Consider the following 25,767-nt stretch of genomic DNA (forward strand, 5'->3'; position numbering starts at 1 on the left):
ATGCAGAGATCTCTCTCGCTCTCTCTCTCTCTCTTTGTATGCAGAGATCTCTCTCGCTCTCTCTCTCTCTCTTTGTATGCAGAGATCTCTCTCGCTCTCTCTCTCTCTCTTTGTATGCAGAGATCTCTCTCGCTCTCTCTCTCTCTTTGTATGCAGAGATCTCTCTCGCTCTCTCTCTCTCTTTGTATGCAGAGATCTCTCTGTCGCTCTCTCTCTCTTTGTATGCAGAGATCTGTCGCTTTCTCTCTCTCTCTTTGTATGCAGAGATCTCTCTCGCTCTCTCTCTCTCTCTTTGTATGCAGAGATCTCTCTCGCTCTCTCTCTCTCTTTGTATGCAGAGATCTCTCTCGCTCTCTCTCTCTCTTTGTATGCAGAGATCTCTCTCGCTCTCTCTCTCTCTTTGTATGCAGAGATCTCTCTCGCTCTCTCTCTCTCTTTGTATGCAGAGATCTCTCTCGCTCTCTCTCTCTTTGTATGCAGAGATCTCTCTCGCTCTCTCTCTCTCTTTGTATGCAGAGATCTCTCTCGCTCTCTCTCTCTCTTTGTATGCAGAGATCTCTCTGTCGCTTTCTCTCTCTCTTTGTATGCAGAGATCTCTCTGTCTCGCTCTCTCGCTCTTTGTATGCAGAGATCTCTCTGTCGCTCTCTCTTGTTGTAGCAGAGATCTCTCTTTTGTTTTTGCACCTACATGTCACTTTGTCCGTTATCCTGTGAGTATTGTTCTGTTATGGTATTTGACTGTTTGTTTAATGGTGGGAAAAGGGGGTATGAAGCCCATGGGCATACGCTACCCGTAGGTAAATATTGTCTTAAAGAACACTAGTTAGAACTGAGTGGACCACCCGCTGTATTTTTGGTTAGTTAGTTAGCTGTATTGAAGTAGGCAAGTCTAGCTTAGGGGTGTTTTTGGATATTTGTTTCTTTCCTTGGGTCCAGCTCAGCCCCTTTTCCTGCCCCCCTTTACTGTGCGTTTAAACATAAACTGTAATTTAGTTGTCTGTGGTTTTACGTTTTCACTGTTACTTTTTCACTATTATACTGTGCATGAGTTATGTTACGGGTCTCGTTACCATCCCCCCCTAGACAGCCGGCCCAAAGGGATTCGGAACAGAAGTGGGGGCTCATCTGGGATCTGTCTTTACTGACACCCTGCCGCTCGTGCAGATTGTTGTAGTGGTCTAGTTCAGTGTTGAGCGTCATAGCTGATGTAGCATTAGTGTTTGCTATTTGTTGGCTCTTGTGTAGTAGTTCAAAATGGCTACTTTTGATTTGAAATCCTTTTTGGATAACCCTTCGTGGGAGGTTTTTGACAAATGTCGTAGAGTTGATTTACTGATCTTGGCTGACCATTATTCTGTATCGATTCCGCAGAGTGTAGTTAAGGCGGAGATTAAACAACTGGTGTTAAATGTATTGTTGGAAGAGCAGGTGCTTGTGTTACCGCTGCCTGAGCCTACTACCCCTGTAGGGGATGTTGTTGCTCCTCTAAGCCCGGAGAACGAGGGCGAGGCTAAAGCTCCAGCCACACTGCCCCATTTTGATCCACTCTCCCCACTGTGGTGATGCCAGGAGGGATATCCGGTCAATACAGGTCCAACTGGAGGCGGAAGAGAGCCCAAATTAGGTGAGAAAATCTCCAGTTGGAGATGTGTAAAATTGAGGCAGAAAGAGACCAGCAGCAGTTGGAGTTCAAAATGCGCCAGATGGAACTGGAGGTAGAGACGGCGAGGCTAGGCTCCATTCCTGCTGTGCCTTAGTGAGGCGTCTTCACCAGCTGTAGCTTCCCACACTTTTGACATTAGTAGGAAGATTGCCTTGGTACCTTTGATCAGAGAGTCAGCGGTCCTATTTTTGTGTTTTTGAGCATATAGCCGTAGCATTGAAATGAAGAGGTATGGTGCCTATTACTTCAGTGTAAATTAACTGGTAAAGCCCAAGAGGTTTTGTCAGCGCTACCTCTGGAGGACAGTTTGAATTATGAAGTGGTCAAAGCTACTGTTCTTCGTGCCTATGAGCTTGTGCCCGAGGCATACCGACAGAGATTTAGGTCTCATAGAAAGTCTTCTAGTAAGACTTATGTTAAATTTGCTAGAGACAAGGGAAATCTATTTGATAAATGGCATGCTGCTAGTAAGGTAACTGATTTCAACTCTCTCCGGGAGTTAATCTTGTTGGAAGAGTTAAAAAATTGCTTACCCGACTGCATTGTCGTTTACCTAAACGAACAGTAAGTATCCTCCCTGTCAGAAGCGTCTGTGTTGGCAGACGAGTTTGTGTTGACGCACAAGAGCGTGTTTTCGGCTCATACTGAGAGTAGAGCCACTGAGTTGCCTACTTTTATCCGTAGTCGGCCAGCAGTATATCAAGCACGCCAGAAGAATGAGCGTCCCTGTTTCTATTGTCATAAAGTGGGCCATATAATTAATGATTGCTTCCTGCTTAAACGCAAACAAGGGATGCCTCTTCGTGCCAAGCCGCCAACAGGTGTTGGTCTAATTCGTACGGTTGTGAGGTCTGCAACGAAATAAGTGCCTCGGGGTAACTGTAGTTTGAAAGACCATGTCCCCGACTGCAGTTATGAACCGTTCATTTTCGAGGGGTTTGTGTCCCTAACGAATGACGAAGCGTCTCAGCGTCCGGTTAAAATCCTTAGAGATACTGGTTGTGATACGCAGTCGTTTTTATTGTCTGTGTTGCCCTTATCCGACGATACATACTGTGGTTTCAGTGTGTTAGTTCAGGGTATTGAAATGGATTTTGTGCCATTGCACTTTGAAAGTACACTCTGAGTTAATCAGTGGAATATTCAGAGTGGGGGTACGTCCTATGTTGCCAGTGAAAGGTGTGACCTTTATAATGGGTAACGATATTGCCGGAGGAAAGGTAGTACCCGTATTGGAAGAGTTGGATAAAAGTGACCACTCTCTCTCCAAAGAGCTGGCACAGAGTTATCCACATGTGTTCCCCGCTTGTGCTGTCACTCGTGCTCAGGCACGACAAGAGGGTGACGTAATAGATTTGTCGAACACCGTTCTGTTCAGAGGTTGATCAAGAGGATGGGTTGTGTGCTACTTCTGGGAAACTGATCACCTCTGACATACAGCCTAGGAAAGAATCTAAGTATGTTGAACTTATTGCTGATGCAATACAGTTACCAGTCACTCGTGAGCAGCTGATTGCTAACCAAAAGGTTGACAACAAGCTTGCTAAATGTTTTTCTAGTGTTGTCTCATTGGAAGAGGTAAAGAAGAAGAACGTGGCTTACTTCATTGATGGTAATCTCCTCATGCGTAAATGGAAATCCCATGTTGGAATGCTGTTTACCAAATACTGATTCCTACAGCCTTTCGACAAAATGTGTTATCCCTTGCTCATGATCACCAGTGGTCTGGTCATTTAGGAATCACAAAGACTTAGGATCGGGTCCTTCGACATTTCTTTTGGCCAGGTTTAAAACAAGATGTGGCTCAGTTCTGTCGGACATGCCACACAGGTCAGATAACAGGAAAACTCAATCAGGTTATTCCTCCCGGTCCTCTTTGTCCAATACCTCGAATAGGTGAACCATTCATGTGGTGGTTGATTGTGTTGGACCGTTACCGAAGACAAAATCGGGTAACCAGTTTCTGTTCTGTGTATGGCAACAAGATACCCCGAGGCCATTCCTCTGCGAAGGATTACAGCTCCGGTAGTGAGTAAAGCCTTAATTAAATTCTTCTACGACATTCGGGTTACCTAAGGTGGTACAAAGTGATCAAGGTACCAATTTCCTATCCAAGCTCTTCAAGCAGGTGTTAAAATCCTTGTCAATTATGCACCGTGTGGCAAGCGCATATCACCCAGAGTCTCAGGGTGCGCTTGAACGATGGCATCAGACACTGAAGTCTATGCTACGTAAATATTGTTTGGAATCTGAGAAAGATTGGGATGAGGGAGTTTCTCTAGTTTTGTTTGCTGCTCGTGAAACTGTACAGGAATCCTTAGGGTTCAGCCCGGCTGAACTAGTGTTTGGTCACAGTGAGAGGACCAATGAAAGTCCTTAAAGAACAGTTTTCGCCCCAAGAGTTGTGTGCGGGAGATTAGAATGTGTGTTGGACTACGTTAGTCGCTTTCGTGAGCGCCTACACCAAGCCTGTGCTCTCGCAAAGGAAGCTCTGTCTTCCTCACAGAGGAGTATGAAAACACACCTTGATAAACAGGCTGTTTCTCGTCCACTACAGCCGGGTGACCAAGTACTGGTGTTATTGCCTGTTCCAGGATCTTCACTGTCAGCTCGTTTCTCTGGTCCTTATTTCGTTGAAAAGAAATTAAGTGAAATTGATTGAAATTGATTATGTGCTTCAAACTCCTGATAGAAAACGCCAATCTCGTGTGTGCCACATGAACATGTTGAAAGCATACCACACCTGACCCCTCACCCAGTTAGATAGCTCAAAAACAGCGGCAGGTACTACTGTCTCTGCTATGATAGTGGACTGTCATATTAATGATGTTAATGGAGATGGATTAGAGTTGCGCAATACTCAGCAGCAGTGCGTTAGATTGCCCAACTCAGAAATGCTGCTGTCTCTCCAGTTGGAGGTCTGGTTCATTTAACGGACGGACATGCTGACGATATTGTGAGGCTACTACACAGTTTTGCATGTCTCTTTAATGACGTTCCTACTCGCACAAACGTGTTGGAACATGACATTAATGTTGGAAATGCTGCTACTATCAAGCAACACCCATATCGTGTCAACGCTTCTAAGAGGAAGATAATGAAGGATGAAGTGAGATGTTTGTTGGAGAATGACCTGGCTTCACCAAGTTCAAGCCCTTGGAGTTCTCCTTGCATTCTGGTTCCTAAACCTGCTGGTATGTCCAGGTTAAGTAAGGATTATCGCAAGGTAAATTCAGTCACAATGCCAGATTCGTTCCCGTTACCCAGACTGGACAACAGTATCGACACTGTTGGTGCTGCTAAGTATGTAACTAAGTTAGATCTTTTAAAAGGTTACTGGCAGGTTCCGTTAACCTCACATGCTTCTGAGATTTCTGCCTTTGTGACCCCAGACAACTTCCTACAATACTGTCATGGCTTTTGGGATGCGGAATGCACCAGCCACATTCCAACGACTGGTTAACTCTGTATTAGCTGGCATTCCCAATTGTAGTGACCATCTTGATGATCTAGTAATTTATTCGTCTGAGTGGTCAGACCATGTTAACTCTCTAAGGGTAGTATGTGAACGTTTGGCAGCTGCTTCTCTAGCCCTGTTGATGCCAAGGTCTTGGCTATAACTGCATTCCCCGCACCTACCACCAGACGAGAGCTACGCCGCTTTTTAGGGATGGTTGGCTACTACCGTAGTTTCTGTAAAAATGTATCTGCGGTAGTTGCTCCATTGACCGATTTGCTCAGTCCGGCTAGGTCATTTGTGTGGTCCCCTGATTGTAAGGTAGCTTTTGATACTGCTAAAACACTCTTATGTACTACCCCTGTACTTGCTGCTCCGGATTTTGAACGACCGTTTAAACTTGAGGTAGACGCTAGTGCCAGAGGTGCTGGTGCTGTTCTACTGCAGCAGGGCAAGAGTGGAGTGGATCATCCTGTTTGTTATTTTTCATGTAAATGTAACAAATGTCAGACAAACTTTGCCACAATAGAACAAGAAGCTCTTGCTTTGTTGTTGGCTCTGCAATATTTAGCAAGTATATATTGGTTCCAGTGCCCTACCAGTGATTGTATATACTGATCATAACCCCTTAGTGTTTCTCCACCGAATGTACAACCACAACCAGCGCCTTATGCATTGGGCCCTTATTGTACAGAATTATAATTTGGAGATCCGCCACAAAAAGGGTTCTGATAATGTATTAGCAGATGCTTTGTCTCGTGTGTAAAAATGATTTTTGTATGTTTCGTAAGGTTGACTTTGTTTGTTGATCTTGTGGTTATTCGTTGAAATGTGTGGGTGGGTGTGTTACGGATACCAGATACAGACACATACGCTCATACTTAGTACACACACACAGAGACACATACTAACACACACACACAGTACTACTGTCAGCACATCCGTACACACCGGAAACACACTGTGAAAGATGGAAGAATGTGATGAGTAAATTCAATTTATGGAAAACAGTTATGAAATAGCTATTATGCTGATTTGTTTATTTCCTTAAATTCTACCATTCTTCTTGTAACAAAATTTAGATTTTTTTTTATTCAATGAAAATATAAATGTTTTCCTCCATCTTATGACCAATAGAAACGTTTTCCTCCATCTTATGACCAATAGAAACGTTTTCCCCCATCTTATGACCAATAGAAACGTTTTCCCCCATCTTATGACCAATAAAAACGTTTTCCCCCATCTTATGACCAATAGAAACGTTTTCACCCATCTTATGACCAATAGAAAAGTTTTCCCCCATCTTATGACCAATAGAAACGTTTTTCACCCATCTTATGACCAATAGAAACGTTATCCCCCATCTTATGACGACATGTTTCCCATCATCTATTGTAGCAAACAGGGTGAGACAACAATGAGAGTTTTTAGAGTATAGTCCCACTCCATCTGGGAAGGAAACCCCCAGAGTGACCTGACCTCTAATCACGGCCAGCTAGCCAAGCCATGTACTCTCTTCCTCTCTTCCTGACTACTTCCAACTTCAAGATGGAGTGTTTGTGCGTGCGTGTCCGTGCGTGCGTCTCCCTCTCTTCCTGACAACCTGGAGCTTTGAAGTCTCTTTACCTCCTGAACAGAGGTAGCAGCCAGCCCAGACCACTGTAACCATAACACAACTAAAAACATGTTGTTCTGTCTCGCAACGAGACACAAAGTCAAGGAAGTGTCTTGTGGTGATGACAGGGAGGATGAAAAGCTTCTTTCGAGTTATGACAGTTGTAGATAGTTTATTATTATTGGTGTATTTGTCCATGAGTTATCAAATTCAACCTGCTACATACATGTCACTTAGTCTCTTGTGACAAACTGTCATAGATGTATGTTTCACAAGTTTGGATGACACATGACAATATGCACGCTATCCTACTCTGCTCTGCTGTACTGCTCGGTGATGTCCAAACTTGTGAAACATGAGGAGACGGAAATTCATATCTATAATTATGTATTTCTGTGTCGTATAGATCAGGGACCCATGATGTAATTCTCTAACCGTAATTCCGTTACCAGGTGTAAATCCACTTCACTTATTGATGTTCAACAATAAAAATAAAAAATGACATCTTTTAATCTTAATTCGGAGAATGTGGTCGCATAAAAAAATGGAGATAGATTTTACTGTACTACTGTTTGCACCTGCGCAATTCTTCTACTAAATTACTTTTTGTAAAATGTTCTGTGGAAATAATTGTTAAAGATTTGTATGGTTTTGTTAAACTTTGAAATCAATGTCTTTTGTATGGCATACATTTTAATGTGAAAGAAACTGAGTCAAAGCACAATTCTGTTACCGTGGAATTTCCCTTTCTAACCAAAGGCCATGAGAGGACACAGTACTGTTGATACATAACATATCCCCTGCCGCAGTGCTTTGCCCTCTGGAAAACATGTCTAAAAGTAACTACTTCTAACCGTTTCTGCATGACCCCCACCAGCCCTTTGATTACCACCCACTGGCTCCTTCAGGCAGTTCTCTATGTGGGGGGATGATGTGAAATATCTGGGTATTTCATATAATGGCTGGGATCTGAGACTTTAGCACAGCAGTCAACGAGTGCAGGGATGCGATCGGGATAACATAGAAAAGTAATTAAGTGGGATATTTGTATAGACGACGGTGGTAGGCCTGATCACCAACAACAATGAGACAGCCTACAGGGAGGAGGTCAGAGACCTGGCAGTATGGTGACAGGACAACAACCTCTCCTTTAACGTCGGCAAGACAAAGGAGCTGATAGTGGACTACAGGAAACGAAGGGCCGAAAACGCCCCCATTCACATTGACGGGACTGTAGTGGAGCAGGTCGAGAGCTTGTTCACATCACTAAGGATCTATCATGGTCCACACAAACCAAGAGTCAAGAGGGCACAGCAATGCTTCTTCCCCTTCAGGAGGCTAAAAAGATTTGGCGTGGGTCTTCAGATCCTCAAAAAGATCTACAGCTGCACCTGAGAGCATCTTGACTGGCTGCATCACACCTTGGTATGGCAACTGCTTGGCATCTGACCGCAAGGCACTACAGAGGGCAGTGTGTACAGCCCAGTACATCACTGGACCACTATACCAGGCGGTGTCAGAGGAAGGCTCTAAAATTGTCAGACTCAAGCCATAGACTGCAGTCTCTGCTACCGCACAGCAAGCGGTACCAACGCAAGGCACTACAGAGGGCAGTGTGTACGGCCCAGTACATCACTGGACCTCTATACCAGGCGGTGTCCGACTCAAGCCATAGACTGTAGTCTCTGCTACCGCACAGCAAGCGGTACCAACGCAAGGCACTACAGAGGGCAGTGTGTACGGCCCAGTACATCACTGGACCTCTATACCAGGCGGTGTCAGACTCAAGCCATAGACTGTAGTCTCTGCTACCGCACAGCAAGCGGTACCAACACAAGGCACTACAGAGGGCAGTACATCACTGGACCTCTATACCAGGCGGTGTCAGAGGAAGGCTCTAAAATGGTCAGACTCAAGCCATAGACTGCAGTCTCTGCTACCGCACAGCAAGCGGTACCAACGCAAGGCAAATCTGGAACCAATAGGAATCTGAACAGCTTCTACCCCCAATCCATAAGGCTACTAAAGCTGTCAATCAAGGCAAAGGGAGGCTACTTTGAAGAATCTCAAATATAAAATATATTTTGATTTAACACTTTTTGGGGTTTCTACATCAAATCAAATGTTATTTGTCACATACACATGGTTAGCAGATGTTAATGCGAGTGTAGCGAAATGCTTGTGCTTCTAGTTCCGACTTTGCAGTAGTAACCAACGAGTAATCTAACCTAACAATTTCACAACAGCTACCTTATAGACACACAAGTGTAAAGGGATGAAGAATATGTACATAAAGATATATGAATGAGTGATGGTACAGAACGGCATAGGCAAGATGCAGTAGATGGTATCGAGTACAGTATATACATATGAGATGAGTAATGTAGGGTATGTAAACATTATATAAAGTGGCATTGTTTAAAGTGGCTAGTGATACATGTATTACATAAAGATGGCAAGATGCAGTAGATGGTATAGAGTACAGTATATACATATGAGATGAGTAATGTATGGTATGTAAACATTATATTAAGTGGCATTGTTTAAAGTGGCTAGTGATACATTTTTACATGTATGGCAGCAGCCACTAAATGTTAGTGGTGGCTGTTTAACAGTCTGATGGCCTTGAGATAGAAGCTGTTATTCAGTCTCTCGGTCCCTGCTTTGATGCACCTGTACTGACCTCTGGATGATAGCGGGGTGAACAGGCAGTGGCTCGGGTGGTTGTTGTCCTTTATGGCCTTCCTGTGACATCGGGTGGTGTAGGTGTCCTGGAGGGCAGGTAGTTTGTCCCCGGTGATGCATTGTGCAGACCTCACTACCCTCTGGAGAGCCTTACGGTTCTGGGCGGAGCAGTTACCGTACCAGGCGGTGATACAGCCCGACAGGATGCTCTCGATTGTGCATCTGTAAAAGTTTGAGTGCTTTTGGTGACAAGCCAAATTTCTTCAGCCTCCTGAGGTTGAAGAGGCGCTGCTGCGCCTTCTTCACCACGCTGTCTGTGTGGATGGACCAATTCAGTTTGTCCGTGATGTTTACGTCGAGGAACTTAACTTTCTACCCTCTCCACTACTGTCCCGTCGATGTGGATAGGGGGGTGCTCCCTCTGCTGTTTCCTGAAGTCCACGATCATCTCCTTTGTTTTGTTTTGTTGACGTTGAGTGTGAGTGTGAGGTTATTTTCCTGACACCACACTCCGAGGGCCCTCACCTCCTCCCTGTAGGCCGTCTCGTCGTTGTTGGTAAGCCTACCACTGTAGTGTCGTCTGCAAACTTGATGATTGAGTTGGAGGCGTGCATGGCCACACAGTCGTGGGTGAACCGGGAGTACAGGAGAGGGCTCAGAACGCACCCTTGTGGGGCCCCAGTGTTGAGGATCAGCAGGGTGGAGATGTTGTTACCTACCCTCACCACCTGGGGGTGGCCCTTCAGGAAGTCCAGTACCCAGTTGCACAGGGCGGGGTCGAGACCCAGGGTCTCGAGCTTGATGACGAGTTTGGAGGGTACTATGGTGTTAAATGCTGAGCTGTAGTCGATGAACAGCATTCTCACACATTCTCCTTTTGTCCAGATGTGTTAGGGCAGTGTGCAGTGTGGACCTATTGGGGCGGTAAACAAATTGGAGTGGGTCTAGGGTGTCAGGTAGGATGGAGGTGATATGGTCCTTGACTAGTCTCTCAAAGCACTTGATGACAGAAGTGAGTGCTATGGACCTGTAGTCGTTTAGCTCAGTTACCTTAGCTTTCTTGGGAATAGGAACAATGGTGGCCCTCTTAAAGCATGTGGGAACAGCAGACTGGGATAAGGATTGATTGAATATGTCCGTAAACACACCAGCCAGCTGGTCTGAGCATGCTCTGAGGACGTGGCTGGGGATGCCGTCTGGGCCTGCAGCCTTGCGAGGGTTAACATGTTTAAATGTTTTACTCACGTCGGCTGCAGTGAAGGAGAGTCCGCAGGTTTTGGTAGCTGGCCGTATCAGTGGCACGGTATTGTCCTCAAAGCGAGCAAAGAAATTGTTTAGTCTGTCTGGGAGCAAGACATCCTGGTCCGTGACGGGGCTGATTTTCTTTTTGTAATCCATGATTGACTGTAGACCCTGCCACATACCTCTCGTGTCTGAGCCGTTGAATTGCGACTCTACTTTGTCTCTATACTGACGCTTAGTTTGTTTGATTGCCTTGCGGAGGGAATAGCTACACTGTTTGTATTCGTCATGTTTCCGGTCACCTTGCCCTGGTTAAAAGCAGTGGTTCGCGCTTTCAGTTTCACGCGAATGCTGCCATCAATCCACGGTTTCTGGTTGGGGAATGTTTTAATAGTTGCTGTGGGTACGACATTGCCAATTCACTTGCTAATGATTACACTTACATGATTCCATATGTGTTATTTCATAGTTATCTACAATGTGTAAAATAAAGAAAAACCCTGGAATGAGTAGATGTGTCCAAAATGTTGACTGGTACTGTACATACGGTATGTACCTCAATTACCTCGTACCCCTGCACACCCTGTACTGGTACCCCATGTATATAGCCAAGTTATCATTACTCATACTATGCAGCCTCTACTACACTACTCACAGACTGTGGTGGAGGCGGCATAGTATACAGTGCCTATGGAAAGTTTTCAGACCCCTTGACTTTTTCCACATCTTGCTACGTCACAGCCGAATACCAAGAGTGTGCAAATCTGTCATCAAGGCAAAGGGTGGCTACTTTGAAGAATCTCCCATATCAAATATTTTGATTTGTTTAACACTTTTTTGGTTACTACATGATTCCATATGTGTTATTTCATTGTTGTGATGTCTTCACTATTATTCTACAATGTAGAAAATAGTACAAATAAAGATAAAAAAGCTGAATGAGTAGGTGTGTTACGAGTGAGTAGGTGTGGTACTGTATAAAAACAAGTTATTGCTTTGTCATTATGGGGTATTGTGTGTAGATTGATTATGGGGAAAAACGACTTAAGCAATTTTAGAATAAGGCTGTAACATAACAAAATGTGGAAAAGGTCAATGGGTCTGAATACTTTCCGAATGCGCCGTATATAGATTTACAGAGAGTCTTGAGACATTCATGTCCCTATAGGTGGAATGATACCGTTAGAGAGTACAGTATATAAAAGAGACAGGCATTCTCAGGAGAGATGTTGATTGGTTCAGTAATTAGCTGTAAGAGTATCATGGTAGAGTAGCGCATCATACCAAGAAGATACCAGCTGCAGTGTTTCTGGGGCATGCCAATAATGCAGGGGCTGAGTCACTGGCTTACTGGTGCTCTTCCATACTGTTCCTAGGAGGGCTGAGTCACTGGCTTACTGGTGCTCTTCCATACCGTCCCTAGGAGGGGTGAGTCACTGGCTTACTGGTGCTCTTCCATACCGTCCCTAGGAGGGCTGAGTCACTGGCTTACTGGTGCTCATGTTGATTGGTTCAGTAATTAGCTGTAAGAGTATCATGGTAGAGTAGAGCATCATACCAAGAAGATACCAGCTGCAGTGTTTCTGGGGCAGGCCAATAATGCAGGGGCTGAGTCACTGGCTTACTGGTGCTCTTCTATACTGTTCCTAGGAGGGCTGAGTCACTGGCTTACTGGTGCTCTTCCATACCGTCCCTAGGAGGGGTGAGTCACTGGCTTACTGGTGCTCTTCCATACCGTCCCTATGAGGGCTGAGTCACTGGCTTACTGGTGGTCTTCCATACTGTCCCTAGGAGGGCTGAGTCACTGGCTTACTGGTGCTCTTCCATACCGTCCCTAGGAGGGCTGAGTCACTGGCTTACTGGTGCTCTTCCATACTGTCCCTAGGAGGGCTGAGTCACTGGCTTACTGGTGCTCTTCCATACCGTCCCTATGAGGGCTGAGTCACTGGCTTACTGGTGGTCTTCCATGCCGTCCCTAGGAAGGGTGAGTCACTGGCTTACTGGTGCTCTTCCATACCGTCCCTAGGAGGGGTGAGTCACTGGCTTACTGGTGCTCTTCCATACCGTCCCTAGGAGGGGTGCGTCACTTGAGTGGGTTGAGTCACTGACGTGATCTTCCTGTCCGGGTTGGTGCCCCCCCTTGGGTTGGGCCGTGGCGGAGATTTTTGTGGGGCTATACTCGGCCTTGTCTCAGGATGGTAAGTTGGTGGTTGAAGATATTCCTCTAGTGGTGTGGGGGCTGTGCTTTGGCAAAGTGGGTGGGGTTATATCCTGCCTGTTTGGCCCTGTCCGGGGGTATCATCGGAAGGGGCCACGGTGTCTCCTGACCACTCCTGTCTCAGCCTCCAGTATTTATGCTACAGTAGTTTGTGTCGGGGGGCTAGGGTCAGTTTGTTATATCTGGAGTACTCCTGTCTTATCCGATGTCCTATGTGAATTTAATGCTCTCTCTAATTATCTCTCTCTTTTTTTCTCTCGGAGGACCTGAGCCCTAGGACCATGCCTCAGGACTACCTGGCATCCTTGATGTCCCCAGTCCACCTGGCCGTGCTGCTGCTCCAGTTTCAACTGTTCTGCCTGCAGCTATGGAACCCTGACCTGTTCACCGGACGTGCTACCTGTCCCAGACCTGCTGTTTTCAACTCTCTAGCGACAACAGGAGCGGTAGAGATACTCTTAATGATCGGCTATGAAAAGCCAACTGACATTTACTCCTGAGGTGCTGACTTGTTGCACCCTCGACAACTACTGTGATTGTTATTATTTGACCATGCTGGTCATTTACGAACATTTGAACATCTGGTCCCTCTCTAGGTTTCTTCCTAGATTTTGGCCTTTTTAGGGAGTTTTTCCTAGCCACCGTGCTTCTACACCTACATTGCTTGCTGTTTGAGGTTTTAGGCTGGGTTTCTGTACAGCACTTTGAGACATCAGCTGATGTAAGAAGGGCTATATAAATACATTTGATGTTACTGTAAAGTCCACACACAGACGCTAAACTCAGGCTGGGTGTGGTGTGGTGAGGTTGATCATATAAATGGGAAACACTGGACAAACACTTGTGCGAAAACACATTTGTAGAGGTTTAACAGGACTTACTGACATGGTCAGCAGAAGCCATATTGGCTCAGAAACAATGCTTTGATTCATGGTGGGATGAAGAGAATTTGTATTTTGGGGGGGGGGGGATTCTTAAATTGGTTGGTTTGGAGAGATGTGGTTTGAGGACAGTTTGTTTTGAAAGAATGATAAGGAACGTTGCTTTCAGATGTAAGAATAAGATATCATTTGCATAACCACTTCCCACAGCTCTGCTATTGACACTGCTATGTAGAGAAATACTCCAATGGTGGTGAGACGTTGTCACAATAACCAATCTTATTATGATTAAAGTGTGTTAAAGTCATTATAAATATATTATAAACCATAATGAAGGCATATAGCCCACTATTTCATCATTGACATTACAGGGATTATTGTGCTCTACTATCCATCGCCTGATGTATACTATTTTCTGGAATCCAAGGCTTTCCATTCCAATATAAATCTTTTTTAGGGTTCATAACAGTGCATCATCTTCTTAGTCTCTTGATTTAGGATGACAGACACACTTGACACTTAAACTGTGTCGCTGAATGGGTAACGTGTGTTTTGATTGTGTAGGCTACACAGCATCACAAAGCCCCAGCGCAACTCAAGCCTGCAAGATGGGTCATGTGAAGATGGTGAGCCATGCAAGGATGGTGAGCAGAGCAATAGAGGAGATGGGGTGCTTCTATTTTACGATCTCACGGGTGTGGGAGTTGTAGGGGAATTCAGAAAATGTTGTTGTTGGAATCTGTCAGCGAATGATCTGAAAGCGACTGTGCATTAAAAAAAAAAAATTTAAAGGGAATTCCATAACGAGAATTTGGGCCATATACGTGTCATTAAAGCTTTGATAATAAAAGTGAAATGTTACTCTGAAAACGAGCCAATTCTTGCACAAGGCAGTAAATTAGCCCAAAGCCTCGAGCTGACTTTTTGAAAACAAAAGAACCGCAGGAGCGAGAGAAAGCAGATGGGGGTGGGACAGGATGGGTCTTCCAATTTAGAATACCGGTATCAGCAACTATATCATTACAGCGGAATAAAGGAAAAGTGGGATAGTTTTGCTCACTATTATGACATATTTCTTTCCACAAGGACACACAAGACTATATAAACAGATCCACTGTCTTACTGTAGACCACAGTGCACTAGGCTGAGAAATATGTATCGTCTTGATTAACCATTTGTGTTAGATCAATGGTATTGTTTTCCCTGTGTTACTGATGCTAGAAACCTGTTTGGGGGTACCCAAACAACTGATCCATAAGGTAAAAGGAATATCTTAATTTAAAAAATTAAGTGTTGCTTGTGTGAGCTGTTTCACCTAATCAAAATCAACTTTAGGCCACTAATTGAAAGGAAAAAGTCACACATCCTCTTAAAGCCTACCATATGGTAGGTAATATGTTCTGTTCTCGTGATAAATGGTCTACACTGTATCACGTCAGCATGACAGACCAGTAGGTAGCGTCATGTTTTTGTATGTTAATTGTGCGCTTTTGAAGTTTGATATGGCCCCACTGTGACAGTCTGGAACACAGGAAACCAAACCCAGAAGCCATTCCAATTCAAACATGTATCTGAGGCAACAGTCACTTACCAAAACTAAAGCAAATCTCTCCTCCAACTCCGACTGGTCAGGAACGGGCACTTTCAACGGCATTATATGATGCTTCATATTGTCCGACTGTCCATCCACACTCTCAATATTCCCCATGGTTAAAATAAATTAGTAAATCAAATCAATTAAGTTCCTTCTTACGAAGTTATTCCAGAGTTTTTCCAAAAGTGGGAAGTTCCCCCTGTTCCTCCAAAATGCGTTATTCCAAATCACAACCACTTCTGTTTCAAACGTTTCAGTTTAAATCAAAAGTTTACACCACACCAGTTTCATTCTGTCTCATTAAAAATAACTGCTACTTTTGTATTTGTAAAGAACACTAATATGTAATTTACTCTAAACGGAACGGTTTTCTGTTCCAAAGAATGGTCTCCGATTTATCCGGCCAATCCATTTCCATTTCTTTCTGTGAATTCTTCTTTCAATAATAATCCAACCAAAAGCAAGGCTATTTAGTTGCTGAGCTGAATTTTCTTGGCTACGATGCCTTTCCATTCATTATCGTTGTGTGATCCTGACTGGAAGACTCTTCGAGGTTGCTTCCACTCAGAAGGCAGAGTTTCTGCCATTGCCCCGCCTCTGTCTTCAAAGGAAAGCCCTCTCTATTGATCCGTTGGCTTTTCAATCACGTTCTCTCTCTTTCTCTCTCTCTCTCTCTCTCTGCTACTCACTCACATCTGTTATAGTTGAGAAAGGCCGTATGGGTAGATTTGGAATCAGCACTTTATTGCCACCTCGTGGTTAGACAACTGGAAGTTCATGAATCATGACTACAGCGCCAACAATATGCATACATCACATACACAATGTGTTTATCGCTTGACAATAAGTCTTCAGTGTAGTCTACAAGGGGTATACAATATTTCCGCTAATCTTATGAGAAATTTGTGCGTTACAAATGGCACCCTATTCCCATAGCGCTCTGGTCAATAGTAGTGCTGTATATGGGTATATGGGGAATAGGGTGTCATTTGGTACGAATACTATGTCTGTCAGAAGAGGTGAGTAACAGGACGAGGGAAGATTGGGATCATCTTGATTTATCAGAAGATTAAACAAGTTGACATTTGTTTTGTTTTGTCGCCCAGCAAAAAGAAGACCAACAGACTGGGATTTTGAAAGTGCAAACGTTTAATGAAAGTGCGACGACACAGACGTGGTGATTGTTATGCATGTGTGAAAGCGCAGGAGCTGTTCTCACGATACGTCTCTCTCTACTCTCGCTCTTATACAACATGTTTTCTACTTTTTTTATTTTATTTGCCAACAAACATTTTCAAGTATTTTAATACATGTTTCAAGCCTTGGCAGTGAGATGACAGTGGGGGATGAACATTTCCTTGCCACAAAATTAGCTCACTTCTTTCAGAGCAGGACTCACAAATTAAGTCCAGTCCTGGACTAAACAGCAGTCTCCATTAAATCTCCATTGAACATGCTTCTTAGTCCAGGACTAGACTTAATATGTGTCTAGGAATCTAGGAAACTGGCCCTTTGGGTGTATTTTGTCTAAGACTTTGTGTTTTGTAACACACAACTTGTAACATGACTGATTGACTGACTTATTGCCGAACTCAGGCCACTACTGGCACAACAAACACATACAAATACATTCAATCACACACAAACATACTGTATATGACACAATGCTGTCTTGGATTGTGAACATACACATTCATGATATAGCTACATATTTAACTTCAACACATATAATGTTATTTATCAAATAAAAGCACAGTGATTCAGACTGTCCATTACTGTACAGCTAGAGTGTGTTTTCAGTGGCAAATGTGACGTCTGGGTCATTCCCTAACACATTTCCTGAATTATAAAATCAGCTTTTAAATCAATCTGATAAAACATACTAAACTTCTTCATTTGGAACAGAATGAACACAATCAGCAGATCATAAACATTCTCAATCTTCTCAAAAATTACCCAGTGTTGGAATATATAAGGCAAAATTAGAAACAGAAAAACAGTGTAACAAAAGGATTGATTAAATAAAAGTGTAAACATCCATGATGGCCCATAAACGCTGTGAAACTACAGGGTAACATTTCAGCACCTTCATCATCATATCTACCGGTACCCGTTACTCAGTATGTTGGGCCTTGGTCTCAATTAACACTCAAACACTTATCTCAAGATGGTTGACATAGTTTTGCAATAAAACAAATGAAACAATGCAACAAAGTAAGAAAGTACCCTTTGAGAACAATTACTTTTGTAGTAAATAAGAACTGAAGTGATGAGAAAAACTCAAAACACCTGAAGGTTTAAAATGTTCACTATTTTTGCTGCATTTTCTGAACTATGGGGTTGATAAAATACTTTGTGCTTTTCAAGATAGATTCCTTTAGGAATAGTTAGTTGCCTTCATATCAAATATCTACTCAGACAATAGATTCTAAAGAACACTTTTTCAGACTGGTATTAGGAATTCTAGAATTGAGGAATTCTTTCTTACAGGGCCTAAGTAAGAGGAACCAAATCTATCATTTGTAATTATTCAATTTACAGATAAATTGTGATATTGTTGGGATGATAGGAAATATAAGCCACTTCAGTGGTGGTCCTATTGCGCATTAGTTGAATAAAAATATCAAATAAACCATACAGAAGAAGCAACAGTAAAAGTAACATTGCACTGCAGGAAAGTGAGGCCATCCTCTCATCTAATTGGTCTCCTCTACTAAATCGTACCTGAGAAAGTAGGAGATCTTATCAATCAAAGTAATGTGGAATGAATATGAACAGATGTAAAACATGGGAATGCACTTACCATTGTGTGTCGCCATTCTGCAGGTCTATCTGGTCAAGATCTAGCTGTAACTAAACAGAATGACAAAAACAGTTCACCCCACTTGGAGAAGTCCATATTACATTAGAACGACTAAATAGGATAAATCATTTGAGAAAATACAGTACCAGTCAAAGGTTGGGACACGCCTACTCATTCCAGGTTTACATTTTTACCATTTTCTACATTGTAGAATAATAGTGAAGACATCAAAACTATGCAATAACACACATGGAATAATGTAGTACCCAAAATAAGTGTTAAACAAATCACAATACATTGTATATTTGAGATTATTCAAAGTGGCAACCCTTTGCCTTGTTGACAGATTTGCACACTCTGGAATGCATTTCAATTAACAATTATGCCTTGTTAAAAGTTCATTTGTGGAATTTCTTTCCTTCTTAATGTGTTTGAACCAATCAGTTGTGCTGTGACAAGGTAGAGGTGGTATACAGAAGATAGCCCTATTTGGTAAAAGACCAAGTCCATATTATGGCAAGAACAGCTCAAATAAGCAAAGAGAAACAACAGTCCATCATTACTTAAAGACATGAAGGTCAGTCAATCTGGAACATTTAAAGAACTTTGAAGGTTTCTTCGAGTGCTGTCGCAAAAACCATCAAGCACTATGATGAAACTGGCTCTCATGAGGACTGCCACAGGAAAGGAAGACCCAGAGTTACCTCTGCTGCAGAGGATAAGTTCATTACAGTTACCACCCTCAGAAATGTCAACCCAAATAAATGCTTCACAGAGTTCAAGTAACAGACACATCTCAACATCAACTGTTCAGAGGAGACTGCATGAATCAGGCCTTCATGTTGAATTGCTGCAAAGAAACCACTACTAAAGGACATCAATAAGGAGAAGAGACTTGCTTGGGCCAAGAAACACGAGCAATGGACATTACTCTGGTGGAAATCTGTTCTTTGGTCTGATGAGTCCATATTTGAGATTTTTGGTTCCAACCGCCGTGTCTGTGTAAGATGCAGAGTAGGTGAACGGATGATCTCCGCATGTGTTGCTCCCACAGTGAAGTGTGGAGGAGGAGGTATGATGGTGTGGGGGTGCTTTGCTAGTGGCATTGTTAGTGATTTATTTAGAATTCAAAGTACACTTAACCAGCATGGCAACCACAGCATTCTGCAGCGATACTCCATTCCATCTGGTTTGCGCTAGTGAAACTATCATTTATTTTTCAACAGGACAATGATCCAACACACCTCCAGGCTGTGTAAGGGCTATTTGACCAATTAGGAGAGTGATGGGGTTCTGCATCAGATGACCTGGCCTCCACAATCACCCAACCTCAACCCAATTGAGATGGTTTGGGATGAGTTGAACCACAGAGTGAAGGAAAAGCAGCTAACAAGTGCTCAGCATATGTGGGAACTCCTTCAAGACTGTTGGAAAAGCATTCCAGGTGAAGCTGGTTGAGATAATGCCAAGAGTGTGCAAAGCTGTCATCAAGGCAAAGGGTGGTTACTTTGAAGATTCTAAAATATATAATATAACACTTTTTTGGTTACTACATGATTCCATATGTGTTATTTCATAGTTTTGATGTCTTCACTAATATTGTACAATATAGAAAAACCCTTGAATGAGTAGGTGTGTCCAAACTTTTGATTGGTACTGTATATTTAAGGATTTTACACAAATAATACCTTTCCAATGAGCTCTCTCTCCCTGCTCATGAAGGATACGTTGTTTTTGACAGTCAGGTCAAGTCTTCTCTGCATGCACTCCTCCAGAGTGAAGTCAAAGTCAAACCTGCACAAAATAATAAGACATTCAATGCAGGATACAAATAAATGACATGACCAGTATTACATAACTATTAGACAGTATTATTACACATAACTATTACATATAACTATTACCCATAGTATTATTACATATAACTATTACACATAACTATTACACAGTATTATTACACATAACTATTACACAGTATTATTACACATAACTATTACACAGTATTATTACATATAACTATTACACAGTATTATTACACATAACTATTACACAGTATTATTACACATAACTATTACACATAGTATTATTACATATAACTATTACCCATAGTATTATTACACATTACTATTACCCATAGTATTATTACACATTACTATTACCCATAGTATTACACAACTAGTTCCCATAGTATTACTATACATAACTACTACACATAGTATGACTATACATAACTACTACACATAGTATGACTATACATAACTACTACACATAGTATTACTATACATAACTACTACACATAGTATTACTATACATAACTACTACACATAGTATTATCACATTTTACATTTACATTTTAGTAATCTAGAGACGCTCTTATCCAGAGTGTCTTACAGTTAGTGCATTCGTCTTAAGATAGCTAGGTGGGACAAGCACATATCACAGTCATAGTAAGTACCCTTTTCCTCAATAAAGTAGCTATGAGCAAAGTCAGAGCTAGTAATAACACATAACTAACTACTGTATAGCTGATAGTTTGATACATAGGGCTAGGACTTTAGAGATACAAAAAGCTAGCAAACAGTATCAGATATTAGTATTACACAAAACTAACTATGGTATAACTAGGGCCCAGAGTTACATGGTCTGGAAAAACTCCTGTCCCTACACATTCCCTCTCTCCAGTCTCCTGGTGTCTCTTCCTGTCTCTAATCTCCTGTCCCTACACATTCCCTCTCTCTAGTCTCAACTCCCATCTCACCTCTCGTTAAACTCAGGGTTGAGGTCTCTCTTCTTGGTGATGGTCTTTCTCTTGGTGGTCCTGTTCTTGTCCGGCAGAAGGATAAAGGAGACATATGGGTCGGAGCTGTCCTTAGCAGACCCACAAGCTGGCAGGCCCCTAGAGGTAAACAGAGAACTGGGTGACAAACTGTGTCATACACTGGGTACAGGAACCACAATGATCACATACTGGAAGTAGACAAACAATAGCCCATTGAAACAGTCTTATGGGGCTAACTTTTTTCTCTTTCTTTTTTAAGAATATTTATGTATTCATTCAAATACAATCTAACAATGGGTTCACAAATCGCAAATATTCTGAATGCATTTACATTACATTAAAAAACAATACAACATGAACGAGCAAATATGTACAGTACCAGTCAAAGGTTTGGACACACCTACTCATTCAAGGGTTTTTCTTATTTTTTTACTATTTTCCACATTGTAGAATAATAGTGAAGACATCAAACTATGAAATAACACATGGAATCATGTAGTAACCAAAAAAGTGTTAAATAAGTCCAAATATATTTTATATTTAAGATTCTTCAAAGTAGCCACCCTTTGCCTTGATGACAGCTTTGCACAGTCTTGGCAATCTCTCAACCAGCTTCAGAGATGTACTTTGAAGAATCTCCTATATAAAATTTTTTTTGATTTTTTTGGGTTTATTACATGATTCCATGTGAGTAATTTCATATTTATGTTGTCTTCACTGTTATTCTACAATTTAGAAAATAGTAAAAAATAAAATGTAAAAAAACCCTGGAATGAGTAGGTCTGTCCAAACTTTTGACTGGTACTGTATATGATTTATAGAGGCTATAGGGCTATATGGCAAAGTACTGTAAACCACCAGCCGATCCAGTGCATTGTGGGTATTGTAGTTTAGGACAGACCTGCAGGAGAGGACGGTGATGTACAGCCTGTTCTCCTCTGTTGAGTAGCCAATTTGCAGCTTCATCTGACCAGGGCTCTGACCACCTCTGAGAGAGGAGACACAGGTAGACAGGGGGAGAATCTCAATTGGTTTTACTCGACTCCTCCGTCATCTCCTCGCCTCCTTTTGAAAAAGTTCAGAGGTAATCAAGGGGAGGGGGCGAGGAGAGGAAATGTGGAAACAAATGTGCTTATATAAAATGAGACGCTCCTTCTCCACTAGCGTGTCATCAGGCAAAGGACGTTTACAGAGTAGGAATCCAAAAATACATATGAAGAGTGATAAAAAGAAACGTAGCTAGTTGTGCTAGACATTTTATCGATCAAATATAGTAGCGTATTTTTTTTCAAATATGTGCATGCTTTTCTACTCTGAGAAAACAACAGCTGATTCGAAGGGTGTGGCAAATTTTAAAAGTTTTTATTTTATTCCAGATAGAACCCTTTTGGGTTCCATGTAGAACCCTCTGTGGAAAGGGTTCTCCAAAAGAGTTCTACCTGGAACCAAAATAGGTTCTTCAAATGGTTCTACTATGTGAACAGCCGAAGAAACCTTTTAGGTTCTAGATAGCACCATTTGTTTTAAGAGTGTACTCCTCCGCTCGCCTATTGCCGTTTCTCAATCCTGTACAAGCAATTTTTGATCTGTGTTGAAACATATCTATAGCAGAACAGCAATGATAAAATGCTCAAATATATTTACAGAACGTCTGATCATTTTCTTGCCTTAGTACATGACTTGCATATTTAGACCACCATTTGCATTAAATACAAATATCATCAGTGAATAAAAAATGAGGTCTTAAGTGTTTTGTTCACAGAACATTACAACCTTGTTTTGATCAGAACAGAAATGTGTGCAATTGTGTTCACTGTTTTCCGGAATTCAGTAAATACTTCTGGACAAAATTCTAAAATCACCTAGTGCCATATCATGTACAATATATGGAAAGACATGGGCAATGGGGACTGTCTAATTGTTATGTTTTTTTGTGTTTTTTTACAATACTGCGTACATGCTTTGAAAGAAGTTGTTTTAGTTATACATAACTTTGGATTACTCCAAATACATCGTCGCCAACATTCTGATCTTCCAGTATAGAGCGTTGCTTTGTTGTGGATGTAGGCCAATACATTCATATCAGTTGCTTTGTTGTGGATGTAGGCCAATACATTCATATCAGTTGCTTTGTTGTGGATGTAGGCCAATACATTCATATCAGTTGCTTTGTTGTGGATGTAGGCCAATATATTGATATCAGTTGCTTTGTTGTGGATGTAGGCCAATATATTCATATCAGTTGCTTTGTTGTGGATGTAGGCCAATATATTCATATCAGTTGCTTTGTTGTGGATGTAGGCCAATATATTCATATCAGTTGCTTTGTTGTGGATGTAGGCCAATACATTCATATCAGTTGCTTTGTTGTGGATGTAGGCCAATACATTCATATCAGATGCTTTGTTGTGGATGTAGGCCAATATATTCATATCAGATGCTTTGTTGTGGTTGTAGGCCAATATATTGATATCAGTTGCTTTGTTGTGGATGTAGGCCAATACATTCATATCAGATGCTTTGTTGTGGATGTAGGCCAATATATTCATATCAGTTGTATTCCTGTAATTTATTCACCCTTCCACATTTCTATGGCGGATTGTGTTTTTGGGCGTCAATGAAAAGTCTCCAAAACTGTGAGCAAACCAACCTTTGTATTGTATGCATGGAATTGGACTGTGATGATATCGATGAATGAATCCTGCCCGCAATGTGCTTATTTGTATTTTATATCAGAAATCATTTTTGATTTGATGTGTATGAAATTGTTTGGTGAAATGCATAAAAGGAGGACAAACAACGAGGATGAACTTTTCCCCCATTGAGAATCTCCCATGGTTACAGTTTACATGGATTATACATGCAGGTTAATGTTTCTCATCGTGAATGTTGTTCTAGTGGTCACTAGAACACAGCAACAAAGTCATACAATCTGATTTTAAACCTAACCATAACCTTAACCACACTGCTAACCCTAATGCCTAACCCTAACCTTAAATGAAGACCAAAAACCTGCTTTTTGTTTATAGAGATTTTTACAATATAGCCAATTTTGACTTTGCAGCTGGCCCATCTTGCAGAAATCGCTCAGTTCTGCCTCCAGGACAAGATTCATCCCAATAAACATCAACCTGCTTATTGATTATGACTAGGCCCAGAGTTGTTCCTGGTCACGAGGTCAGGAACAACTCTGGGCCCCACTTATAATGTTTGATTAGAAGTGTTACTTCTATGGTGAAGTACAGTACACTGCAGTGTTACTTCTATGGTGAAGTACAGTACACTGCAGTGTTACTTCTATGGTGAAGTACAGTACACTGCAGTGTTACTTCTATGGTGAAATACAGTACACTGCAGTGTTACTTCTATGGTGAAGTACAGTACACTGCAATGTTACTTCTATGGTGAAGTACAGTACACTGCAGTGTTACTTCTATGGTGAAGTACAGTACACTGCAGTGTTACTTCTATGGTGAAGTACAGTACACTGCAGTGTTACTTCTATGGTGAAATACAGTACACTGCAGTGTTACTTCTATGGTGAAGTACAGTACACTGCAGTGTTACTTCTATGGTGAAGTACAGTACACTGCAATGTTACTTCTATGGTGAAGTACAGTAACACTGCAGTGAGAAGAACAACGTGTACCATGCAGGCCCGTTGGACATCACTTCTCAGTTCTTACTGTCCTGTAATGTGCTGTACTGTAATGTAATGTGCTGTAATGTGCTGTACTGTAATGTAATGTGCTGTACTGTGCTGTACTGTAATGTACTGTACTGTAATGTAATGTGCTGTAATGTGCTGTACTGTAATGTAATGTGCTGTAATGTGCTGTAATGTAATGTGCTGTACTGTGCTGTACTGTGCTGTACTGTCCTGTACTGTGCTGTAATGTGCTGTACTGTAATGTAATGTGCTGTACTGTAATGTACTGTGCTGTAATGTGCTGTACTATAATGTAATGTGCTGTAATGTTCTGTACTGTCCTGTAATGTGCTGTACTGTGCTGTAATGTGCTGTAATGTGCTGTACTGTAATGTGCTGTACTGTCCTGTATTGTGCTGTAATGTGCTGTACTGTAATGTAATGTGCTGTACTGTGCTGTAATGTGCTGTACTGTGCTTTAATGTGCTGTAATGTGCTGTATTGTGCTGTAGTGTGCTGTACTGTGCTGTACTGTGCTGTACTGTGCTGTAATGTGATGTACTGTAATGTACTGTAATGTACTGTAATGTTCTGTAATGTGCTGTCATGTGCTGTAGTGTGCTGTAATGTGCTGTACTGTGCTGTAATGTGCTGTACTGTGCTGTAATGTGCTTTAATGTGCTGTAATGTGCTGTAATGTGCTGTAATGTGCTGTATTGTGCTGTACTGTGCTGTACTGTGCTGTACTGTGCTGTAATGTGCTGTAATGTGCTGTACTGTGCTGTAATGTGCTGTAATGTAATGTGCTGTAATGTGCTGTACTATAATGTACTGTAATGTGCTGTACTGTAATGTGCTGTAATGTGCTGTAATGTGCTGTACTGTAATGTACTGTAATGCGCTGTACTGTAATGTACTGTAATGCACTGTACTGTAATGTGCTGTAATGCGCTGTACTGTAATGTGCTGTAATGTGCTGTAATGCGCTGTACTGTAATGTGCTGTAATGCGTTGTACTGTAATGTGCTGTAATGCACTGTACTGTAATGTGCTGCAATCAAATCAAATCAAATCAAATTTATTTATATAGCCCTTCGTACATCAGCTGATATCTCAAAGTGCTGTACAGAAACCCAGCCTAAAACCCCAAACAGCAAGCAATGCAGGTGTAGAAGCACGGT

General features: G+C 42.0%; 2 protein-coding genes across 5 annotated transcripts in view; both read right to left on the reverse strand.

The window, feature by feature from the left end:
- The window catches only part of LOC109878414 (formin-like protein 3), a 91,539-nt gene extending 75,646 nt beyond the window's left edge, over positions 1–15,893 (reverse strand). For 2 of the 3 annotated variants that reach the window (XR_004203716.1, XM_031794594.1), the window contains exon 1: positions 15,353–15,469. Coding sequence is in view for 2 of the 3 variants with exons in the window: in XM_031794594.1 (XP_031650454.1) it covers positions 15,353–15,469 (117 nt within the window). In the remaining variant the exon portion in view is untranslated. Of the gene's footprint in view, positions 1–15,352 lie in introns of all 3 variants that reach the window. The other variant, XM_031794593.1, reaches the window with a different exon arrangement.
- Positions 15,894–16,486: 593 nt separating this feature from the next.
- LOC109878427 (extended synaptotagmin-1-like) overlaps positions 16,487–25,767 on the reverse strand; it is a 40,351-nt gene continuing 31,070 nt past the window's right edge. The window contains exons 27-31 of one of the 2 annotated variants that reach the window (XR_004203717.1): positions 21,839–22,002; positions 20,917–21,054; positions 19,847–19,952; positions 18,159–18,208; positions 16,487–18,079 (exon numbers count right to left, since the gene is read on the reverse strand). Coding sequence is in view for 1 of the 2 variants with exons in the window: in XM_031794595.1 (XP_031650455.1) it covers positions 18,052–18,079; positions 18,159–18,208; positions 19,847–19,952; positions 20,917–21,054; positions 21,839–21,925 (409 nt within the window). In the remaining variant the exon portion in view is untranslated. The remainder of the gene's footprint in view (positions 18,080–18,158; positions 18,209–19,846; positions 19,953–20,916; positions 21,055–21,838; positions 22,003–25,767) is intronic. The other variant, XM_031794595.1, reaches the window with a different exon arrangement.

This window comes from Oncorhynchus kisutch, linkage group LG17 (assembly GCF_002021735.2).
Source record: "Oncorhynchus kisutch isolate 150728-3 linkage group LG17, Okis_V2, whole genome shotgun sequence".
NCBI classification, from domain to species: domain Eukaryota; kingdom Metazoa; phylum Chordata; class Actinopteri; order Salmoniformes; family Salmonidae; genus Oncorhynchus; species Oncorhynchus kisutch.